At 36.8% G+C, this 26697-nt stretch overlaps 1 protein-coding gene across 1 annotated transcript in view; it reads left to right on the plus strand.

Annotated features, from left to right (window-relative positions):
• The window catches only part of w (eye pigment precursor family transporter white), a 214673-nt gene extending 188466 nt beyond the window's left edge, over positions 1-26207 (plus strand). Inside the window, exons 10-12 of the mRNA XM_081741292.1 lie at positions 2998-3103; positions 7749-7920; positions 23976-26207. Coding sequence (XP_081597418.1) covers positions 2998-3103; positions 7749-7920; positions 23976-24077 — 380 coding nt within the window. The 3' untranslated portion in view covers positions 24078-26207. The remainder of the gene's footprint in view (positions 1-2997; positions 3104-7748; positions 7921-23975) is intronic.
• Positions 26208-26697: the final 490 nt, after the last annotated feature.

A 26697-nucleotide genomic window follows, 5' to 3' on the forward strand; every position in this document is an offset into this window, starting at 1 on the left:
CATAACAGTTAGATAGACGACGTTAAACATGTTACAGTATTCATGAGAAAAATATCACCTTTCAGGAAGTGATTCATCCTCAGGAGCAGGGAAGGGAATAGATCGATAATGTTTAAGAGTATAGATGAAAAAAAAAAAAAAAAAAATCACACACACACGTCGGAGGAAGTAATATCTTATTGTGTTCCTAATTTAATATATTTCTAACAGCATTTTGTAATTATTCACTAGAAATGAATTGTTTGATTAAAATATTGCCCTTTGATGTAGACAAAATAATTAATTGCTATTGTGTGTGAAATGTGAAGTGTACTGTTTGGAGTATCTGAGAGCAATTTGTTGATGTACAATATCTACACACGTGTGTGTAAAAAATCGTACTGTTAACAAGATGGGTTTTGGACTCATGTGAAAACGGAACTATGTAAATATTGTAATATTCAACGAACTTAAAAAGTTCGTTACTGAATTCTTTATCTCTCTCTCTCTCTCTCTCTCTCTCTCTCTCTCTCTCTGTGTGTGTGTGTGTGTCTGTTATTTGGGAATATTTTAATTTTGAGCTCTTCATTCCATAGAGCGTCAAAAAATATCTGAAAGAAGTTATAGCATTTTTCGCATCACTCTTACCGTTCCCCAGATATTGGCCAAAAAAAGTTCCGATTCGGGAGTTCTAAGGAGCCATACCTCGGGAACCGTAAGTCATAGAGAGATCATTTTGGTGTTGATCAATACTTAAGAGGATGGTGAACATTTTGGTACCAAATAGTATCCAGTGCTCACTGGCCAACTGGCCACCCTTCCCCAGATACTGGTCAGAAAAGTTCGGATTTCTGGAGATTTAAGGGGCCATATCTCGGGACCCGTTAGTAATAGAGATTTTTCAATTTTGCTAATTTTTGAATCTTGAGCTCTTGATTTTGAGCATGTCTTCGTAAAACAACATATTGTAGAACCTTTTAACAGAACCCTTAAACAAAATATGTGGAAAAAATTTAGTACTCAAGGAAATTATAAATGGATCACAAGAATTTTTTAATGAGTATAAACAAAGTACATAGAATAATTGGTATAAAGCCTGTAGAAATTAATAAGAAAAATTAATTCTTCTTTATCAACAGCAACACTGAAAAATTGACTACCAATAATGTGTGAGGTGATACAATATCACGTGCATGGGCGTCTCTGGCGGGGTGACGAGGGGGACACGTCCCCCCAATATTTTGGAGTATAAAATATTCAATATTTTATTCTAATTTAATTTATTTACTAACGACAGAACTACATATTTATATAAGAAATAATTATTTTATTTATTTGCAATATAATAGGTAGCAGAGTTCCTGATATACCTCAGGGGATCCGTGAAGGTAAGCAGAAAGGTAACATATGGAATCAAAGATAATAAACAGGTTGGGCTAAGTAGTACCATTTAAATCACTTTCTTTGATGTCCCTCCCAAATTTTACATGCCAGAGACGTCAGTGATCACGTGCATCAGAAAAGTGAGCCTGCTAATCAATCCAAGAGCATGCATCATTTCAGTTTCGTGTGCTGTGTTTGATACTATTCTAATGTTCCACTTAGGCAAACCTGCTTCGACACTGTGCTTCGTCCCTTATTTTCGTACTTCAGTGATTATATTCTTGTTTTTGTCTCGTATTTTGGTTTTAACTAGTTTGAATCGTGTACTGTATGTTCTGTTCTATATCCGAGATTTATGTAGGAATTCATCTTCAAACGTTGAGAACACTGTACATCATGACTTCACAGGTATGATTCTATTCATAATTAGATTTTCTACATGTTACAATTTGTGTTCCGTGCCATTTAATAAAACTTCATCTTTTGCTCAGTTGGCAACACTGCATTGTATATGATGTTATTGAGCATGTCTGTGGGTACAATGTTTGCTTACTATACAGTTGTGTAAATGTCATTTTGATTACTTTAATCATTTCGAAGTTCTTTCTGTGTGATTGTATCTTTTGCATTGCTATCTTCACATCATTCTAGATTCTTCTTTCCTCTGTATCTCCTGTGATTTTGGATGTCGGCCCTTAAAACTTTGGATTTCTTACTTTTCTTCACTCCTTTATCGATTGCACATTGTTTGATTGGGTAACTATCAATATAAGATGTTCCCTTGTGAGAACCATTCGTCATTGCTTCAGTTATGATTGGAAGTTCTTCCACGGCTTTGCCGTCTCGCGCATTGAAAGGGTCTCCGTCAATTGTGGTTGTCCTGAATACATGATTTATTTGCACACAGCAGGGGTGCCCACAAGGGGGGGGGGCTATGACGCAAACTGCGTCATTGAAATATTTGGGGGGGTTAAAAATCTATATAAATATGTTTGAGAGGGTGTAAAAATTAATCGAAAAATTTTTTTTTCAAGGAAGAACACCTACGGATAGGCAATTGAGGGGGGGTGCGTCATGGACATGAGGGGGGTGGGCACCACTGGCACACAGTATTTGTTTATTAACATAGGAATATTTCATGAATTATATCTTAGCGTTGCAAGAAATAGATCGTATTTACCAGACTTATTGCAAGTTGTATGAAGGAGTTGAATAAAAGAAAGTTATTATTGAAGTACAACTCTGTATTTAATGATGATATCGTTTAAAAAAGAAAATTGTTTCTACTACACCCTTAACTTAACAAACTGGCGCATCATGGTTTTATTGCGTTTTTAACGTAATTTGTTCGTTGTTAAATGAAATGCATGTGAAATCTGGACTTTGAAACACGGAAGGGGTTTATGCAATTGCGTATTTGAGGAAAGGTGCAAAATCGTTTGTAACACACCTTGTAACAAGGTAATTGTGGAAAGAAACAAACTCATTTATTATCGAAACAGCTAGTGCGATATATAGTTTATACTGGAATGACAAGGCTTCCAGAGGGGTTGGACGTAAAAGGAAGACAGATGTTCGTTATTTTTGTTATGTATTTGTTAATTATTTTCAAATTTTTCTTTTCTTTCGTTTCAGGGTATCTAATCTCGTGTGTAAGCAGTAGTGTAACTATGGCCCTTTCGATTGGTCCACCAGTCATTATTCCCTTCCTGTTATTCGGAGGATTTTTTCTTAATACAGGGTAAGTACATATTTACAAAGGTTATAGTGACTTATTTGAAGGGCTCAAGGTCGATGAACTCTATGTACTTCATGTCGCAAGCTTCTATGATCCTTATATATATTTTGTCTTAAGTGTTTTAGGCCTATATACACACACACACGAGGTCTGTCCGTAAAGTTATGAGAATATTGTTTTGCGCAACTCAGGAGGACCAGAGAAGGAAATTAGGGGGGGAAGAAAGGGTGAAGGGGGCATCAAGGTTTATAATTTGTGCTTCATTACTTGAATTCATCCCTCTGTGACTGTTTATTAATTAGCCAAGCGTGAAGTAGTTTTTGTTCTTTCGTCACGGTCGGTTTGGCGTGGGTCAATGAAAACTTGATCCACGACTCACTGGACACATGACCCAGTCTGATCCACTCTGACCCAAGACCACCATTACCCAGTCCAACCCACCATGGCTCACTCTGACCTACTATAACCCACTAAAACCCATCGTTATCAACCCTAAACTTATGATCCATGCCCTCCTCTCAACTGAATAAAGAGTTTACACTTGTAATAAAACAAAGCTGTGAAATTATCACTATTCGGAGTTAGAATTTCTACGGTCAATCGCTCAAGCACAGCTTTGTTACAATGCCGGTGGATCTGACCTTTACGACATAAAATTGTAAAGTGTTTGTCATGGGTCATATTACGAAGAATTTCAATTGAATTATTATATATAATTATTTCCATGTTGAATTAGAGATACTTTTCAATGGAAAATAGAATGAAATTTGAGTTTCAAATCAGGGTAAAGTAGACCAACGTAAAGAGGAAAAATGTGTAAAATTCGACCGTCTCTCGAAAGCCTAGTAGTAAGTTCTATTGCTACTATTACAATTACAAATATCAATATCCAAAAGTGCCTGGAGTTTTTTTTTTTTTTTTAAACTTAGATATACTCATCTCAAGTAAGTAAATAGAAACAAATGAAAAATAAAGAAAACTTGAGGTCTTGAAAGTTAATTGCAGAAAAATTTACCAGTGTTTAGAAGATGCTGTCTACAATGCACTGAGACTATGGTCACTATGGTCAGAGTAAGTCATGGTGGGTCGATGGGTCACAGTGAGTCAGTGAACCAGGGTCAGTCACAGTGGGTGGTGGATCGCAGTAGGTCACGTCCTGTTGACCAACAGCCCACTGACCCGCTCACAAATCTTGATCCACTTGACCCATTACGCAATGACGCACTCCATCTCTGCGGTCGGAAATGCAGAGGGGTATCGAACATGTCAAAATGTTTAGTCAAATTAGAAAAAGTCTGATTACTAAGCTCCAGAGTTGTCTAAAACAGTTTATGGAGATATTGTGTTGTCTTCCTTCTGTTTTAAGTCCATCCAGTCCAACAACCAGAGTTCAGAGTGACATATATGACACTCATCTCAATCAAAGAGACCCTTAGGAAGAGTCTCCAATGCTTTTAATCTTAGTTCCATTCTCAATCTTAGGAAGAGCGTTTAATACTTTAAGTCTTAGTCCCATTCTGATCCTCAGGAAGACTTATCAGTGTTTTTATTCTTAACCTCGTTCTCAACCTTAGAAAGAGTGCCCAATGCTTTTAGCCTTTGTCCTATTCTTAACCTTAAGAAAAAACCCAATGCTTTTAATCTTAGTCCTAATCTCAACCTTAGAAAAAGAGCACAATGCTTTTAATATTAGTTCCATTCATAACTTTAGAAAAAGCGTCCAATGCTTTTAGTTTTAGTCTCATTCTCAACCGTAGGAAGATGGTCCAATGCTTTTAGACTTAGTCTCATTCTCAACCTTAAGAGAAGTGTCCTATGCTTTTAATCTTAGTTCCATTTTTAATTGTAGAAAGAGCACCCAATGCTTTGAGTCTTAGTCTCATCCTCAACCTTAGGAGGAGCGTCCAATGCTTTTAGTCTTAGTCTTATTCTCAACCGTAGGAAGAGCGTCCAATGCTTTTAGTCTTAGTCTTATTCTCAACCGTAGGAAGAGCGTCCAATGCTTTTAGTCTTAGTCTTATTCTCAACCGTAGGAAGAGCGTCCAATGCTTTTAGTCTTAGTCTTATTCTCAACCGTAGGAAGAGCGTTCAATGCTTTTAGTCTTAGTCTTATTCTCAACCGTAGGAAGAGCGTCCAATGCTTTTAGTTTTAGCCTCATTCTCAACCGTAGGAAGAGCGTCCAATGCTTTTAGTCTTAGTACTATTCTGATCCTCAGGAGGAGTTCCCAATAGTTGTAGTGCTAGTTTCATTGTCAATCTTAAAAAGGGTGCCTCAAGGTTTTAGTCTTACAAGGAAAGCTATCCAATTTCGCGACGCGTATGTCATTGAAACTTGCACAAGTAGAAGAACATGTTGGAAGAGGGAAACATGTTTACTCCGACGATTCGCAACGTCGTCGAACAGGACGTATAATGATTTCCCCCATAGCCCCTGAAAGTTATGTGCTCTGGTCATACATGCTTTGAATGGGATATGAATCTAAAATAGTGGAACTGATTTTCTCACGAAGACAAATGTTGCAAACTCAAGATGATAAGAGTCGGTGGTGATTGTGATTTCTGGTATGTAATTTTTGCAAATCGACGTCAAATGGAACACGAGAACACGATACGGATCGTAAGTTGCATAGGAACACGTTTACCCGGCCGGAGAGAGGAGACACGCTGAAACTACAAGGCAAAAATGGCTTGATATAATAATAATAATAATAATAATAATAATAATAATAATAATAATAATAATAATAATAATAATAATAATAATAATAATAATAATAATATAACAAAGGTATTATTGGTCCCGTTCAGTAACGGACTTCGACCCGTCTTGTTTGATCTCTAGCATTGTATGGAGGTTTGAAAATCCACAAACAACCATACCCCAGCTGGGAGTCGAAGCCGCGACCTTGGAATCGCTGACTTGACGCCTCAACCCACAAGAACATCAGATCGGCCTATTACTATTACTACTAATAGTAATAATAATAACAAGCTAATGGTTGACATTGCGGTTTCGAGGCTAATGCAAGCGCGGCCTGAGAACTATCTACAAGTTTGTGGATGTAACTGGAAGTGATTTCTGCGCGGCACAGAGGTCGAAGAGCTGGAAAAAACATATATTTGTAGTTGGCAGTTTGTTATAAGCACGAATATATGCAGGTTGATCCCATTTCTGGTTGGAAATCTCGGACCGGAATTGGTCGCAGGGCAGCCGGATTTTCATATTGTGAGTCCCCAGATCATAAAGAGCTAGACTATATATAGGTTGGTCCAACGTCCGAGTGGTCACTTCCAACTGGAAATGTCAGCATGTATCCCCCTCTTAAACTCCGGAACCTGAAGTGAAATCGGAAAGCTGATTGCATATTTGGAAGCCTGATCGGATGGAGACGACAACGAAAATATTTTGATTTGGCCACTTCCGGCTGGACGTGAGCTCTCGAAATCTAACCGCATGTGGCATTCTTCTTCTTCTCATTATTATTATTTTTACTTATCATACTACTTACTAATTTAATAATATTAATCCTGCTACTACTACTACTACTACTACTACTACTCATAATAATAATACAGTAATAATAATAATAAAATCATTATCATAATCATAGTTATAGAAAGTCCTTCCCTTTCCTCCATCGGGTAAACGTGTTCCTTTGGAACTTACGTACGAAGGCGAATCATGTTCCATTTGACATCGAAATGAAAGTGAAATCTTAGTTTTACATCCCACGATTACGCTAGTTAGGCTAAAGGAGACGGTGATGATGAGTAATGAATGAAATGGTGGAATGAAGAAAATGGGAGGAAACGGGAGAACCCCGAGGAAACTAATGCACACGGTGTTTGTCCACCACAAAGTTCACTTGGCGGGGACTAGGATTGAACCCGGGATCAAAGCACCAGAGGTGAACGCTCTACCACTGAGCCACCGCGGCCTCATTTGACATCGATTTGTATCAATGGCGTACCAGAAATCACAATTACCACCGAATGTTATCATCTTGAATTTGCAACATTTGTCTTCGTGAGAAAACAAGTTCCAGTGTATCAGATTCATATCTCATCCCAGGAATGTATGATCAGAGTACAAAATTTTCAGGAGTTATGGGAGGAAATCATCATATTTCTTGTTCGACGTCGTTGCGAATCGTTGGAGTAAGCATGTTTCCATCTTTCAACATGTCCTTCCACTTGTGCACGTTTGAATGCGATACTCGTCGAGGAGTTGGATAGCTTCCCTTGTTAGTCCATTGCATTATTTTACTCACCAAAAAATGTTTTAATGCACATCATGAAAACATTATTTTTTAAATTCATTATTATTTAAAGTTAGTTGTAAGGAGTTTGGTGCTCAGATAAACAGTGATTCAACCATTTTACCAACAATTATACGAAGGTTTCAGGAGAAGAACGTCGAATATCGTCTTTAGATTTTACATAATGTAATTTTCCACTTTATTAGTAATTGGTTTATACAATTTCTTTTTTTAAAGATCTGAATGATAGTGCTATTCTCCATCAGTCTACGAACTATATTCATTATTTCGGTTTTAGGTAGGACAAATTTTTATAGCTATAAATATGTGGTATATCTTAGTGAGAAGTCTCTTAATTCTGAACTCTGGATTTTTTTATCATTCACAGTTCGATTCCAGTGTATTTCACATGGCTCAGTTATCTCTCATGGTTCAAGTACGGGAATGAAGCGCTGATCATCAACCAGTGGTCAGGGGTGGAGGAGATTGAATGTGACAGATCCAACATTACTTGCCCCAGAGATGGACACGTTGTTATGGAAACACTCAACTTCCGTGAGGTAATTTCATGCTTTAATATTTTATATACAATTAGTGTCTACTCGTTTCACTCGGCAAAAATAGATTGGTTAGTAAATGTAGTTGCTTGAAAGGAGTTCTAATAGACGGTTATGGAATAAGCTGTGTAGAAGATTGATTGGATTATATCCGATTGGTTTCCAAAGTGTGCTTACTCTATGAAGAGCCGTACCACCACAACCAGTTGTTTTCTATCTGACCACCAAATATTATGAACTATCGCCCGACATCTCAATTTCCACTGAAACAAATTACGTTTGAGCACAGGTATAGGAAATTCTTCCAATCCTCCCTGAGATTTTCCGTATGCTGTGAGAGCTATGTTGTAGACGAAGTTTTAACAGCTCAAATGCCCAGAAATTTATAGAGGCTGACGTAGGCTTTTGAGAACAACATCATGAAAAGAAATAACACGATTCCTATTTGCAGCTTCATATCATGATGGATGGACACTTTATTCTTGTTGGTTCTGTACACATGGAGGATGTCTTGGAGATATGTGTAGGTCATGATGGATTCCTGGAAGTAAGCACCATTCACAATTCACATTTTTGTCCATTTTAGTTTATCAAACTTCTTGGATTCATATCCGGCGGCATTCCCTGTGATAAATATTCTCTACGCTGGTGGTACTACTCGGTACTCGGTTAAACTCAAAGATTTTATTTTATTTTCATTTTCAACGTTTGGAGGGGCACGGTGGGTCAGTAGTAGAACGCCTACCTTTGGTCTTTAGTTCGATCCCCGACCAAAAAGTTTGTAGCGGACAACATCGTGTCCGTGGGTTTTTTTCGGGGCTACTCCCGTTTCTTCCCAATTCGTCATTCCACCAAATCTTCCATCATCGTTCACTTGCCTTAATCATCGTCTTCCTCAGCCTAAAGAACATAATTCTGGAATGTTAAACTCACAGAATATTCTGAACTTTCGGGGAGCTATAACTGCGAAATGATACATTTGTGCACCCATGTTGGTGTATACAGGGTGGCCCATTTTAATCGTTCCACGAAAATATCTCAAAAACGATTGAACATAAATGAGCCAAACAAAAACTTAAATAAGAAATACCATGGGGCAAATCGACTAGTAATGTTGCGGTGCCCCCCCAGGGCCGCGCTTCATGGGGGCTTGAGGCATAACTTTAAAATTCTAAATAGAAACATGTGTCAAGTGATACCTCGTTCGATAGATCTTTAAAAACTAAAAAGTATTACAGCAAAAGATTTTTCATATCGCTCACCGTATTCAAAATGACCGCCAAGATATATTGCCTGTATCACATAAAAGTCCAATACCGCTAGTATGAAAACAGTTGAACATAAATGAACGAACCAAAAACTCAAACAGGAAATACTATGGGACAAATCGAATGGTATTGTCGCGGTGCACTCTAAGGCAGCCCTTAATGGGATCCCAGGGCCCAACTTTAAAATTTGAAATAGAAACATGAGGTGAGTGATACCTCGTTTGATATATCTTTAAAAACAACAACAACAACAACAAAAGCGTTGAAGCAAAAGATTTTTTATATCGATCACCGTATTCAAGATAGTGCTTTTTTATGTTTTCGTGTGAGAAATCATTTCCTAAGCTTTCGAATTCTGTATTTTAAGGAGTCAATAATGATTCTAGTAATATGCTAACAAAAAGTTACTAAAATTTCTACCGGTTGTGAATCTTGTTCCCCCAAGGAAGACATGAAATGACGCTCCTGATGGACACATGGATCGATTTGGGAACCTAAAACGGATGTTGTATCTAAGTTTTTTGAAGATACATTCGCATTAGGTAAAAGAATGTAAGAAGTAAAGGCCACAGTAATTTGGCTATTTCTTTTGCAACGTAGAAGTCCTATAAATAGAGAGTAAACTGGAAATTGGAATTAACTGCGTTCTTAAACTACAATTAACTAATGAGCTCATAAATTAATGACAATAACAAAAAAAACAAATTTTTATTTTGAAATACAATTGCTTGGTAATTAATAAAAAAAACTAAAACAATGAAGGAAAACCAGTTGAAGAAGTATATGCTATTGCTAGTGCTTCGGATTCTTCAATTTCTTGAATTTGTCAGCTGCTAAACGCGGCAAAAACCTTTGACGTATGCTATGGATTCTAAGCGAAAGCAACCAGATTGTGAAAACTGTTTTGTTTCTTCTTAACTATCAAGGACTTATCCATCTCTCAATTCCATTTATTCTTATATCCCAAATGACATTAACGCAAATAATTCCATAGATGGACAATCAAGGTCAAACTGTTAAACCATCTTAATAAAAGACGTATCAACGCGAGCCTGAAGGATAGATCGTGACGCTTAATATGCCATTTCACTGACTGTTAATTACGACAATATCGATTGGCAGTTGTTTATATGATTACGTAGTAGAAAATATGATCTCCGAATTGTCAGCGTGAAAGGGCCCAGACAAAACAACGAGGACAGAAAGGCGCAAGCCCAAAAGGCCCCGCGACAAGAGGGCTCCGGCCATAAGGGCTTGAGCCAAAACGGCCCTGCCCATCGTGACATTACAACTACCGGCATCCCCAGAAATTTTTACAAAAACAATAGAGCTTCTATGTCTCGACTATTCACGGAAATTTAAGACCTATCGAGTTGTAGAAAGTTCGAGATGTAGAAAATAAAATCTTACGTAATGCTATTACAAGAAGACATCGCAAAGAAATAAAGATTTATGAGTTAGTGACACTATTACTATCACTGCTACCTAAGCAGTGCTGACAGTACCGACGGTGGAAAACGGTAGGATAGTCAGGTGCCAACGTTGGCTCTACGTTGAAATTGGCCGCTTTGCCGATCATTTGCCAATCAACTCAGTTTGCCAACGATTGAAGTAAAATTGATAATAGGAGTGCGATGAGGAAATTGTAGGCTAAATGACGGTAAATGACCATCATTTGGCGATGATATGCACGATTTACAGCTTCTGGATGCCTCTGTAAGAGGAAATCAAATGGTCGACGTACAGTAACTGAAGAAACAGTCGTGATAGGGACGATGATCAGCAATTCCTTTTATGGTTTCCAGACCTCTCCGGACCTAACCCCATGCGTTTTTTCTTTCTTTTCTTTGCGTGCCACTGGACTTGGCAGTTGGTGGATCTTTGTTGCACTTCGTTCGATAGTATCGTTAAACTGTTAGGACAGGCTGATGAGAATATAACTCAAGAACAACATAAGCTTTCTCTGGGCGTGTCGCCATCTTGAATAGATGCTCACTGCTGCGCTCTCATGACAGAAATCAGAAGCGATTCTGCATTACACACACACACAAACACACAAAATTCATTTTTCAATATGTTTGCAAAGTTTTTTTTTAACAGGATGTCCAATAATAAAGCTAGAGTCAATTTATGAAATAGGGTCAATCATTTGCAATGATCCGGTCTATCGGGCCAACGTATTTTTCAACTATGTTTGCGATCACCAACTCCCAACCATGACGACCATTACCCTTTGTATGGCCTACCAACTGCATTGCCATGATACTACACAGAGCTCTAGCGACAGGGAAATATGACGGCTCGACCCCTGAAATAGTCATGCCCCCAGAACAATTTGCTGGCTGCACCGCTGGTGATACAATTACTGCCATGTTACTAGTATGTATTGATAATATCGCATATAATAGTTATTTATTTATTTATTTATTTTATTGTATATTGAGCACAATAGGTGTATACCCATTGACAGTGTTTAGTACTATACATAAATGATTACCTTACATAGATAATATTTGTACTACATGCTAAACTATGTAGTCAAAGTATATTTTTATGTACCGTGGCGGACACAAGTCATTGATCAGGTAATGGCGACTGCTTTGAAACAAATGCCAAGTATGAAAATTAAATATGTCATATCTGTAGTTTCGTGTGGAGAAGAAACAAACTTGTGAACCAAAGGTTTAAGAACAACTGAAGTAATTAATATAAACTTTGCTGAAAATTATTCATACCCTCTGCATACGTCCCTACAACTAGCTAAATGTTAAATGGAAAGTTTCCAGCCAAAGGACCCCGCACTTTTCTTATGGAAAGTGGCTTTCGGCTAATGTTGTTGAAACTTCGCTGGTTGATAGTTCTTAACATGTGGATCAAAAGTCTCAATGGGCACAAAGACCGAAATCCACTCCTTCCCCCCCCCAAAACCGCCTCCAAGTAGCTGGGGGGATTGAACTTATTTCAGCATGTAAAACAATTTGTTGTTTTAATCAACTCAACAAGGACCCCAAACAACCACATGTTAGACTATCAAACTACCCCACTTGACACCGCCCTTTTCCCCCCACATATCCCCCCCCCCCCGCGAATTACCTTACGGATGTTCCATATTACTGTAGTTTATAGTTGCGCGTATGTGTTGAAATACCTACAGTTTTGGTCTCACCGACGATATAATGGGTTTCACGTATCGCTGATTACGAATCTGAGGTGAGAGTTCTAGAATTCAAGATGGAGGATCAATATGGCGGATCAAAAACACGAAACTCCTGAATGTAACCACAAATAGCTGTTTACTAGGGTATTTTGGGTCGTTGGTTACGAATCTGAGGTCAAAATTCTTGAATTCAAGATTGCATATCCAGTATGGTGGATAAAAACGTCGAAGCCACAAATCGTAGTAGACTAGAGTGTTTTTAGATCGCTGTTTAAGTACGCAACATTCCTTGATACTTCAGCCACCATGTAGAATTATTCTGCAGCCTTGTCCTTTACGAAAACCCACCACAGATATCTTAATGCTGAACGGTGTTAAAATAATTCATCAATTATCTGTTCATTATTTTCATCATTTCGGTTTGCAGCATCTAATGTGGTACTTAGCAATGAGTCATCGGGATATCTAATATTCTGTAAATGTCGTGCATGGCCTAAATACCACAAGACACTTGCAGCGTGCGCACATGTACCTAATGTACGAGCACCGCTTTGACATGTACAGTAGTAACCTTGAATAACATTTTGATCATAATCCTGGTCATTGTGTTAGTAGACAGAGGATACCGCGATGCAATTCCTTTACTGGAATATTTAGGAATTGATCATAGAATGCCCGCACTCCTACTACCACGTGAAAGACAACTATCAACAGAAGATGCGAATACTTCTCGACTAGTTACTAAAAGTCGATGGATAGTCGAGGCAAGAAACGGGCATCTAAGATCTGTTTTTAAGTTTCTAGCACAAAGATTGAATCTGCAACATGCAAAGAAACTGAATAGTTTCTATCGCATAGCTGGAGCTATTTTGAACAGATACCATCCCGTTATTTTCATGCAAGATGCAACCATTGAATTAGCTAGAGAAATGGGAAATAGGTCAATCATGCCGAACGTTGTTAAAGCAAGAGTGGAGGTAGATAATCTTATTAGAAGTAACGGTCAATGGGTACCGCTGAATGATCAAAGCCTAATTGATTTCTCTGTACTTAACTTAAACTACTTACGAGATTTGACTGTAGGCACATATCAGGTAGATCTCTCATCCTCTTACGTCCAAGATAAACTAATACGAGATAAGGATGAGCAATTCCAGCTTGACGAAAACGTAACTGAACCGAGATTCCTGCGCATACGTCTCTACTCAAGGTTCCGCAATGCAACTAAGCATCAAGTTTTCATAGCATATGTAGCCAATGATGAAGATGACCAGGATTATGATCAAAATGTTATTCAAGGTTACTACTGTATATGTCAAAGTGGTGCTCATACATTAGGTACATGTGCGCACGTAGCAAGTGTCTTGTGGTATTTAGGCCATGCACGACATTTACAGAATATTAGATAACCCGATGATTCATTGCTAAGTACCACATTAGATGCTGCAAACCGAAATGATGAAAATAATGAACAGATAATTGATGAATTATTTTAACACCGCTCAGCATTAAGATATCTGTGGTGGGTTTTCGTAAAGGACAAGGCTGCAGAATAATTCTACATGGTGGCTGAAGTATCAAGGAATGTTGCGTACTTAAACAGCGATCTAAAAACACTCTAGTCTACTACGATTTGTGGCTTCGACGTTTTCATCCACCATATTGGATCTGCAATCTTGAATTCAAGAATTTTGACCTCACATTCGTAACCAACGACCCAAAATACCCTAGTAAACAGCTATTTGTGGCTACATTCAGGAGTTTCGTGTTTTTGATCCGCCATATTGATCCTCCATCTTGAATTCTAGAACTCTCACCTCAAATTCGTAATCAGCGATACGTGAAACCCATTATATCGTCGGTGAGACCAAAACTGTAGGTATTTCAACAGATACGCGCAACTATAAACTACAGTAATATGGAACATCCGTAAGGTAATTCGCGGGGGAAATATGTGGGGGGAAAAGGGCGGTGTCAAGTGGGGTAGTTTGATAGTCTAACATGTGGTTGTTTGGGGTCCTTGTTGAGTTGATTAAAACAACAAATTGTTTTACATGCTGAAATAAGTTCAATCCCCCCAGCTACTTGGAGGCGGTTTTGGGGGGGGGAAGGAGTGGATTTCGGTCTTTGTGCCCATTGAGACTTTTGATCCACATGTTAAGAACTATCAACCAGCGAAGTTTCAACAACATTAGCCGAAAGCCACTTTCCATAAGAAAAGTGCGGGGTCCTTGAGTTGAGTTGATTTTGAGTTTAACGTCCCGTTCAGCAGCGAGGCTATATGAGACGTGGACCTACTGATTAACGTGGAATCCGAACCACATGAGCTCCCGCCGGGAATCGAACCCGGGCCTCCCACGCCAAAGGCGCGTACGCTAACCGCTTAGCCACGGAGGAGCTCCTGCGGGGTCCTTTCATGTAGAAAATAGAGCCCTAAGAAAATTAAGTAATGGTTATGCCGGCTAAGCTACAGAACATGTCGATGATGAGAATGAAAGAAATATTGGAATAAAGAAAGTGGGAGGAAGCGGAACACGGAGAAAACCTACACACACTGCGTTTGTCCAGCACAATGTCCACTAGGCAGAAGCTGAATAAAACAGGGTGAACAATTAAATTCACAGCTCTTCAGTAATAATAATAATAATAATAATAATAATAATAATAATAATAATAATGGTATTAAAAGTTGAAAGTTGTCCTAAAATTTGGCAAAACTTACTTAAAAGTAAGGATTTCGGGGAAGGGGTTCCCTACCTTCAAGACACACCTCTGCAACTACCTACATTTTAAACGAAAGCATTCCACTAAAGTTTCATGTAGAAAGTATTCTACTGTACGTTTTAAGGAAAATAACTGTAATAAAAATAACTGAACATCATTGAACAGTAAGGCATATAATAAATAACTTGTAGAATATGCAGATGTAATTATAAAAGCTTTGCTACAAAAATATATACACAGACCATAATTCAGTGAGCTCTGAAATACAAAGTAACAAAATAGCGTATAAGGTTCACTCTACTGAGCAATTGTTACTTAAAGAGTGGACATATACTATTTCGAGATTCGAGATAAGGCGAGAAATGTATACTATACGTTTTGCTTTGCCTCGATTCTCATCTCCAAAGCGAGACGATAATTTGAGTTAGCCTTGTCCCGTCTAATGTAAAATATTAATTCTCATCCCGATTTTGTTTGTTTTGTTTTAGAATCGAGATGAAAAATTTCTCTTGTCGTGGGCAACATTAAATAAAACCGAAATATTTTTGCCAAATGTCACGTTTGTCCTTGTAATGGTATGACCTGAGCGATAATCAGTTACTAATTTTTAATCTTCTACGAGATAATGATAATTATTATTAGTTTTTATCATTACTATTATTATTCCTGAAGTTCTGATAGTTCAAGTATTGAAACATCCGAGTATTCAAATATCTGAACATAATAAAACGTGTGTTATCGCCGATCAATCACCATCAAAAATCCTAAAGTAAGAAAAATTGTAAGACGTGGATTCGATCCAAGAACCTTCAGACTGCAGGTCGAGCAACTTGACCACTGAACCGCGATCACTGCGCGGTAAATGATTCATCTTTGTCTGGTTATGTTAAGTTTCTTTGTCTTTGCTTGCAAAGTTGTATGTTATTTTTCTTCGTTTCTAAACGTCTTTCGTAATTCTTTTATGATGATCTTCGGCAAAGTTTATATTAATAACTTGAGTTCTTCTTAAACCTTTGGTTCACAAGCTTGTTTCTTCTCCACACAAAACTACGGATATGACAGATTTAATTCTCATACTCGGCATTTGTTTGAAAGCAGTCGCCATACCTGATCAATAACTTGTATCCGCCACGATACATCAAATATATCTATTGTAGGGCATTTTATTTGGACACTATTATATATATTGTGCACACTCTCCTAATAGGCGATATACTTAATGTATTAGTATGCTGAGGTGGTTCATGGAGTGTTTGTAGCCGCAAGCGTATTTTCCTGTTCGGAACACAAAGGGACATTTCGGACAATAATATTGGCCAATCTTTGTCATTATGTATAAGTTTATGTAGAAAACTCAGAAGGATATTAGTTCTTCTTGCTTCAAGAGAATATATTTAATAGTTTATTAAGAGTTCAAGATATTTTTCGTACCGAGGATAGATCCCGTGTCTTTATATATTAAATAACGAACAAATTGTGATTGAATTGCTTCTAATTGGTGTGTATAGTTTTGCGCACTAGGATTCCATATTATGGACGCGTGTTCCAGTTTGGTGCGTACATATGCAGCATGTACAGTAGAATTTTAAGAACATTAGTGTTCTTGAATTCACTTCCAAGTCTCATTACAAATCCGAGATTCCTGTAAGCCTCATTTACAGTTCGATTTAGGTGAATATGAAACGAGAGATTTGATCTTGATACTAAAAGATCAGTTATTTGGTCAACTCTTTGCAGTGGTATGTCATTAATATGATACTCATATTCCAAGTAATTTCTTTTCCTCGTATAAGATATTACACTGCACTCATGAAGTGCATTGATGTCATTCTGCAAATCAATGCAGTCTCTGTCTGAATGTATGACACGATTAATTTTTAAATCGTCTGCATATAACAGCTTTTGTGACTTTATTACTTCAGGTAAATCATTAATATATAAGAGAAACAGCAAAGGTCCTAAGTTTGAGCCCTGTGGAACACCTGAATGAACTAAAATTTCAGTGGTAAGAAAATTTTTGTAGTGAATACGATGTCTACGTTCACAGAGATATGACGATAAAAATTTACGTAAGGTATGAGAAAAATTAAATGTTACCAGCTTACTAAGAAGAATACGGTAATTAATAATATCGAACACCTTACTGAAGTCTGTATAAATTGTATCAATTTGATTTTTATTGTCAATTTCTCTTGCTAATAAGTGAACTCGACAAGATTAGTTACTGTTGATTTTCTGGCGAAATCATAGGAGAGACATGGGAACATATTTTTGTCTTTCAAATATTTTAGCAGGTGCAGAAATTATAGCTATTGGTCTATAACTTTTTACATCAGTATTGTTTCTACTGGCTTTAGGAATTGGACAGATATCAGCAACTTTCTTGTTCGGAAGTGAGAACTAGCTCGTGATTTATTAAATATGACCTGCAATAGATGTTTAAGTGAATGGCAGCAACTCTTTGTTATATACGGTGGGATTTTGTCAGATCCTGGGGAGGCTCGAGGCCTAAGGCGCTTGATTGCATCTACGACTTCTTCGACTTCAACATTAGAGAATGTGAACTGATTAAGCAGATCAGAGTTACCATGATGTGATAAAGGCTCAAGATCATACTCAGATTTATTATGAGACTTGAAAGTTCTGCATAAATGCATTAGCAATATCTATTTCGGTGTTTAATTGACGTTCTTCATAATTCAGAGTTGTGCTGTCGGAATTACGGTTTTTTAAACATAAGTCCAAAAAAATTCGGATTTGCAAGAATGTTGGATTCGCAATCGTTTACGTATTTTTCATGAGCGCTTAAAATTTCTCGTTTAGATATTACCCCTAATTCTTTAAATTTATTTGAATGATATGTAATATTTCCGATTCCCTTTCTCCATCTTCTTTGATGATGCTCTTTACTCTTTATCAATTTGATTATGTCAGGCGTGAACCAAACAGGATATTTCTTATTAATTTTCTTACGTGGTACACACTTGTCAAACATATCATTCATTATTCTAATGAAAACGTGAACAGCCTCGTCAGCCCTAGAACTCGGGGAGATACCGTTTCCCAGTTAGCACATGCCACTTCCCTACATAACTGCTCAAGATTAGCTTTGTAAAACATATAATTTGATTTGCTATGTTCACTTTTAGTACGGGTTCCCTTACTATAGCGAAAAATCAATTAGCAGTGCAGGGTGATGAGCATCTTAAGGTACTAAAGGTTGGGTTTCACTTGTCACTTCAATATCATTTATATTTGTAAGAACTAGATGTAACGTTCTGCTAAGTTAATTTTTAATATTACTTAGAGATTTAAGTTATATAAATTCATAAAATTAAACAATTCCCGACAAGTGGTTGTAGAATTAAGAAAATCAAAATCAATTCCTGTAATTTGCTGTTGATTCTAATCACCTATTAGGAGAATATTACATTCCGGCTGCAAGTAGCTGCATAAGTAATCAATATAATTTAGATAAACACTGGTATTAGATCCTGCGGGAAAATATACAAGGCCAAAAAGAAAGATAAGATACATTATTTACAGTATTTTTTTACAAAAATAGAATCCAAGGTTATCGCTCAGTACAGTAATACAGTACTCCTATGAAAAACCAAACAATAACCACTAACTCAATATGCATAAAGAGGGGAAGTGCATTGATACACCACACATCATTGATACACCAACCTGCAATGCTGTTCAGATTAGCAGGTTAGCATAATGATCAAGATACAAAGTACTAATCGGTTCGTGGAATACAATTCTAAAATGTAACTAAAATGACTTTCTTCTCGACGAATCTAAAGATTTAAATATTTTATATTCTCAAATATTTATTCATCTTTCTAAAGTTTTTGAATTGAATCGATTTTGAGTTTAACGTCCCTTTGAGCAGCGAGTGTATATGAAACGGGACCTATTGATTAACGTGGAATGCGAACCACTTGAGCTCCCGCCGGAAATCGAACCCTGGTCTCCCACGCCAAAGGCGCGTACGCTAAACGCTTAGCCACGAAGGAGCTCTCTAAAGTTTTTGAATAGGGAGTAAACGGTGAGGGAAAAATTCAATCTTCAAATTTTCCGATTGTATACACAGAGACCCCTTCACGAGAAGTAAACTGTAATGTTGTTGCTTGTTTTGTTTCGAAAAAAAAAAAAAAAAATTCAAAAGCACTCATACTAATATCTGTTGCTTCTTGTTCTTGGTTCAGTTTACGATGTACTCCTCCAAACCTTTAGATTTCACTAGTGAAGGTAATTCCTGAAAACTTCTTAAGAGACTTCATCACGGCGAAATTAAAATACCGCAAATTTTACAGTAATTATATGATATCTTCAAATAGATAAAAGATAATCGAAAAGTGGAACAAGATCACACTAGACAATATTACTTTACATGAGATACCGTTATCACGACTCACCTATCTACTTTTGATTTCCAGTCATTTAGAAAATCGGTATTTATTTTCGCGTTTCTAAATGGCTGCAAACGAAAAGCTACTAGGTGACTCGTGATAACGGTACCTCACGCAAAAATAATATTGTCTAGTGTGTTCTTGTTCCACTTTTCAATTATCTTTTACCTATTAGAAGATATCACATAATTACTAAAAAATTAGCGTTATTTTAATTTCGCAGTGATTAGGCCTCTTAATTACCCATTTATAGCTTTATTGCGAAGAAAAATGTTTTATGGAAGTATTAGAGGAATAATAGAATTATTTATGAATGGAATAAGAGAGACGTGATTTGGTTTAAAATATGACTGCCATTGCCACTGAAATGTGAGATAATATTAATGTTTATTAGCTGCTATTTAAAACACCGTAAGTTTAGAGCTCACGTGCCAAGTGTGTGGTAATACAAGACTCACGTATCACAGCATCCCATTAAGGCGTGGCATTTGGACATGTATAAATGCAAGATAGAAAAGAATATAAATTATGTGTGAGGACAAAAACCAGTTTTTGCTTTTGATTCTTGTTTGCTTTCTTAGGTTTCAAAGCTTTCGTTATAGTAGCAATGATACGTATTTCGTCTTTTGATTTAATGTGTTAAACTGAAATTATTTATGAGAAATGAATGCAAAAACGTGTTTTTATACTTACATACACAAGGTGTTAATGAACTATATCAACAAATCGAAAGAGGTGATTTTCACATCAAAGTAGGATTAAAAAATATGAAATGGTCCTGTAGAAAAAAAAAAAGTACATAGTTTCAGACCTAGGGCTGTTCAAAATCGAGGAAAACTTGAATTTGAACAGGTGCTATCCAGGGCCGTCTCTAGGCAATTTGGCGCCCGTGCAATAACATCACTTGCCGCCAACCTTTCTGCAGAAAGAACAAATCTTAAAAGCAATGATTTTAAGTACTTCATTATGAACAAGGAAGCAAAGGGAAAGTGCATTCGTACTCAGAAAGGTTTGAACACTACAAGTATCATCTCGTTTGTCTGTTATTTTTTCTTTAAATAATAATCTAATATGTTAGTGAAAGATAAAGCAAACATACCTGCAGAGGAAAGATGGTAATCCTTTTTATAGAATTCAATATCGATCTTCAGTCTCAATATATCAGTTTGTAAATCCAGTATAACTAGCTCTTTTATCTTTCTTTCTTGATTTTCCTTCTATATCTGTTAAAATTAAAAAAAAAAAAGAAACTTGTTTCCACCTTTGATGATAAGGAACTTGTTTGTGATAAAGACAAGACTAGTTTTCATATCAAAACTGTGATAACTAACTAAATGGAAAGATGTTTGCTACTGTTCCAGAGTTGAGTTCTTGTATTTGACAAGAATCAAGCAATTCATGCTGAGATTTGTTTGACCATTTGCTTTAGCACTATCCATGTGACCTTAAACTAATGGGACCTAAATATGATTTAAGAATGTAGTATTCAAATAGAAGGTCTGGTTAGAAAATTTAACTACCGTCATCATGGAACAAGAAATATTAATTTTAAATAAAATAATTTTAACAGATTTTGGCGCCCCGTGCAAAGGCACGTGTTACACATGGTAGAGCCGGCCCTAGTGCTATTTCAAATTCGAGAAACCGTGGGATGGTAGTCCCTATCAGCATAAAGGAAGTCACACATACGTCATCCAAAAATGCGTATTGCAACAAATGTGCAATGAATTTGCAAGGGCTTTCCTACGGAGCTACTTCCAAGGCATTCTGCCAACAGAATTCTCAGAGATACTCTGATTTTAAGACGGGTTCAAAGTAGGCAAAAGGTAAACGTTGACAAAGGCAACACTTCTCTATAAACATTTTTCTAGTTTGCTTCTCTTCTCTTATTTGGCTTCTAGTGTTTCTCTGTACGACATACATCAGTCTGATGAAAAGACTTGACAAAGGTGCAGGACATGCAACAGCCTTTCGATAAAGATACACGAACTCATGAGGTCGGACCTCACGCTTACTGAGCCTCATTCTCATTATGAGAGCGTAATGTCGAAATGATGGTGTGAGGTCGAGTTAGCGTATTCTTGAAATGATGTTAGCATGAGGTCGAAATGATGTAAGTGTGAAGTTCAAGTGAGCGTGATGTCGAAATGATTGGAGTGTGAGAGTCGAATGAGCGTGATATCAAATTTATGTCGTTACCTCGAGATCGAAATGCTGTGAATATTAAGTCGACTGAGCGTTATATCGAAATGATGACCTGAGAGGAAGAGAAGTTATATCGGATGAGTGTGAGGTCGATTGGACGTGATGTCGTAATGATGTGAGTGTGAAGTCGAATGAGTCTTTTGGCTTTCAGTAAATTCTATAAATAAGTCGTAAATGGATTAGGATTAGGAATTAGATTTCTGGGCTTTCGGCATCTATGACCATGTCAGCCCGTCACTAGGATTAGGATTAAGAATTAGATTTCTGGGCTTTCGGCATCTATGACTATGTTAGCCCGTCACTAGGATTAGGATTAGGAATTAGATTTCTGGGCTTTCGGCATCTATGGCTATGTTAGCCCTTCACTAGGATTAGGATTAAGAATTAGATTTCTGGGCTTTCGGCATCTATGACCATGTCAGCCCGTCACTAGGATTAGGATTAAGAATTAGATTTCTGGGCTTTCGGCATCTATGACTATGTTAGCCCGTCACTAGGATTAGGATTAGGAATTAGACTTCTGGGCTTTCGGCATCTATGGCTATGTTAGCCCTTCACTAGGATTAGGATTAAGAATTAGATTTCTGGGCTTTCGGCATCTATGACCATGTTAGCCCGTCACTAGGATTAGGATTAGGAATTAGATTTCTGGACTTTCGGCATCTATGGCATATTAGCCTGTCACATGTATGAAGGATCGGAGAGGAATAAAGAAATGGGGAAAGAAAGAATCGACCTGGTACCATCCCAGCATTTGCCTGGTGTGAATGAGGAAAACCCAAGAATAACCTAAATCAGGATGTCTAGCCAGGAAAAGCTTTTACTTGTTTTCGACCGAATGTCTCCACTGAAAATCGAACCCGGAACCACTCACATTAAAGACGAGAGCATTAGCGTACTGTAAGTCTTAAATGGGTTTATCCAAGATATGTTTCAGTCAAGATACTTCACTGTCTGCATTTGCACACTTGACGAAATGCAAAAATGTGCACGAATATTAACTTCAAGCATAGATATGTAACTGTATGAAACAGTGGTCTTTAAAAAAAATATGGAAACCTCCGAACCAATGGGAAAAATACTTCATACTACAACGTTTTTCTCTTTTTTCTTTTTTTTCTTTTTTTCTTTTTCTTTTTTTTTTTTTTTTAAGAGAGATGTGAAAGCAAACAGAACCAGCTACCGGTTTAGATGCACTTTAGACATATTTGGTATCACACTTGTCGTTCCGCTAGATACCAGTGAAATTGATCACCGCCACACATCGTAGAATTACAACATCAACTGTAGCCAAACAAATCTCCGCAGCTAATCGTCATAAAACAATAAATTACATTCTGTCGGTTTACAAATCAAGGACAGAAGAAGCCACTGAAGTAACATGGATCACTAATATCTGAGAAACTACAACACTTATTGCTTCTTGTAAATGATAGTTTCGGAATACGTAATTAGTAAACATCCCGAGAGTTATAACTTACATAGTACAACAAGTGTACACTGGACGTCATTGCTGTCCAAGGACATTATTTTAATTTTAGAAGCTTTAAGAGTAATGGAAATATCCACGGATTTTCTTTGGATTTCAATGAGATACGCCTGTCACGAGGGAATTTTTGGACGTCCAAAATTGTGAAAAAGCTAAATTTGAGCACGCAGTATTTCAAACTCGAGAGACCAGGGGATGGCAGTTCATACCAACGTAAAAGAAGTCACACATACACCATACAAAAATGTATATTTCAGCAAATGTGCAATGAATGTGCAAGGGATTTTGTACATTGTTACTTCCAAGTCATTCTCCCAATAAAAAAAGGAACATTCAAAGTTAGAGTAGAATCTTGGGAAATATCCACATGATCTCCTTAAGATTTCAATGAGATGTCCCTGTCATGCAGAAGCCTTAAGGATAATAGAAATATACACGAGACCCACTAGGAGTCATAAGTATTCTCTGATATTAAATACACTTACGCTATCTCGTAAACAAAAAGGGTTACTATTTTTTGACTACGTGATAATAAAAAAAAACATATTTTAATTTGCTGGAATATCTTGCTTATTTATTTATTTATCGCTGATATATGCACAAAAAACGTTATTGTTAGTCATTTCTTAACAGTGACACCATACTCCCAACAGTGACATAAACACTACTTGTTAGTCCATATATAGTAAGCAAGATGTTCAGTAACTGTGCTCTAGTCACGGTACAGTTTTAGCTATTATCATAGTGTTATTTTTTCATATAAAGATAATATAGTTAATTATTTTGTTTTGTTGCAGGATCACTTAAACATGGACATCGTTTGCCTGGTGACTCTAATCTTTGGATTTAGATTTGTTGCGTTCCTAACTCTTCTCAATAGAACATACAGGAAAAGATGAAGTGAAAAAAACGAAATTTTATAGACTGTATTGACAAGGTTTACGATGCGTTTCAGAAATTTGGAAATGTTATACAGTTCGAGCCATAAGTGCATGGTCTCTCAATTGTTGTATTTTATGTTGTATAAGTTATCATCCTGTGTTTTTATATATTTTACATGAAAAATTACCAACACCATAGTGTACTCGCTTTCTTTTTGTATAGGATCAGTGAATCTTAATCTAGGTATCACGACTTATTGGTGTATCATGTTTTTGTGTACGCTACCTTAAAAAGAATTACCAAAACCCAGAGGTGTATTGGCCAGCTGGTCAAACCGGTCCAAAAGCCCGGTGCGCTCTCTCTTTATAACGGCCCCAAAAATCTATTTCATAACGGAAATAAGATAAATAATTTTTTTTCTAAAATACTTACATTTTTCTTGGACAATACACAAAATAATTAGTGTATTTTGTGAATGTCTGTTGGTAATAACTTTTCAAGAAGTGTGAAGAATTGGCTAACCTGAGGTTACAGCTGATTGCCAGTTCGTCACAGCTATCTGCTGTAATCAAACTTGAAATTAAAACAGAACGTTGATGTACTTCGATGTTAATGATCCGAGTACCAACAGATATCTATCTATAATTGACACAATACCATCCCCTCTCTAACCAGTTGGTGTGGCGACCTTCCAATATCTACACAATAGCAATTTTCATAGAGCCAGCCAATTCCTCCTAACACCATCATTCATACCTCTCTATATTGTTCTATAGTACAGTTAATAATAATCTATGGATCACGACCTACTGGTATCTGATGGGTCGCGAAGTCTTCGTTACAATAAAACAAGGAGCTGCAGGTCTCACCAATAGAGACAAAATAGTATCACTGACACAAGCTTAAAGTCCTGGAGTGCGAACAGCGGAAAGGTCCTCGACACAGAAGAATAAAATGCTGTTCAGCTTTGGTAGACATACAAGAACCGTCATTGACGTAAACTAAACTGTAATATGTAATGTATCCGTAGTTACATAGTTCCTGTCTCCTAATCCTAATTCTCAGTTTATCCTTTATATTATTCCGAACCTTCCATATACGAGGGGATTTCCAAACGTTTCTGGCATGACACTGACATCACCAATAATAAGCTGTTCATGGCACACAAAGCCATCTATGGAAGAAATAATGTATCAGTTTCAACTGTGTAACTGCGTCGGTTTGTTGGAGGCAGTCATTTGAATCAATCATTGTGCGTTTCGAATACTGCATGATAATGCTCCAGACCACAGGGCTACAGTAAAAGACTGTGGTTTCAAGTAGACCGAACACCTACCTTAGAACCTAGAGTTAGCACCTTCGTAAATGACATTAAATTTCTAGTTTTATATGCCACAGTTATGTCCTGTAGGCCAAAAGGGATGAGGAATGAGAACGTGAAAGAAAACGGAAGAATATTTTTTTAAAAAACGGACACGGTGTTCTACAGTACAAAATCACATGTTCTCGAATCGAACCAGGTATCCCTCTCATCAGAGGTGAGCGCTCTACTACGAACCACAGTATTCCAGCACCTACTTGTATGAAAAAAGCATTTCAAATTGTTATGCAAGCATCTTGTAACAAGAAGTGTAATGTAATATTCCTGTTTCGAAGTAACCTGAGATAACTCTATTTTCTAATCCTCCCAGCACCCATGAATCTAAATAATAATAACCAAATACAAATTTGTAATTTGCTTATATTGTATTAATAGTTCATAATAACAATTGCAACTAATAACTACACTTTATAATGTTACAGTGGTAGAAGTCAAATTTTGTTTGTTTTAAACCAATTAACGCAACAGGTGCTATAATAAATTCGTGAACAACTGTTTTCGTTTATCACTAGAACTTACCCTGCCATCTGCTGGCAGTTGAATCAAACTCTGACTTAAGTTATCTGTTAACAGATTGACTTTTCTAAATTTGATTTCTGTGTTGAACAAGTTACTTACACCACTGCAATTTTAACCCATGTAATTCGCAAGGTAAGATATTCCGAGTATCTAAGCTGTTACATATGTTCATTTGTGAAATCTGTAAAAGGTTTTAAACGTAATGTGTATACATATGTAAATAAATAAATTTTAAATTAAATTTTAATATTGTTGTTGTTCTACTCTTTTCCTTCCATTTTGGTATTAGGAAGTGGAAATATCATATTCACTAAGCCTTCGTGAAGCAATCAAATGAAATTTTATAAACTTAAAATATATATATATATATATATATATATATATATATATATATATATATACACTTTTTTTACTCCAATGATACATACACGTTGTTCCGAAATTACTGTTTTTTACATAAGTAAAGCACATAAAGATTCATGGGAATTGGCAACTTGTTGAAAGATATGTCACAAGAATGAACAAATGTCCAAGTTATCAAAGATAAAAGCCTTCTGTAAAATATGATGTGCATTCAGAAAGTAAGTTCCGATGGAGTGTAGTGTAAAATGAAAGACAAACATTAGAAGAAAATGTTTTTATTGTTGTGGAGATAGTGATTCAAAATCTACAGTACTTTTCGACATATTTACCATCCTTGTTGAGGCATTTGTATAAATGCATCTGCGTTGAGTAGC

Source organism: Thermobia domestica, chromosome 15, assembly GCF_964235325.1.
Source record: "Thermobia domestica chromosome 15, izTheDome1.hap1.1, whole genome shotgun sequence".
Classification (NCBI taxonomy): Eukaryota; Metazoa; Arthropoda; class Insecta; order Zygentoma; family Lepismatidae; genus Thermobia; species Thermobia domestica.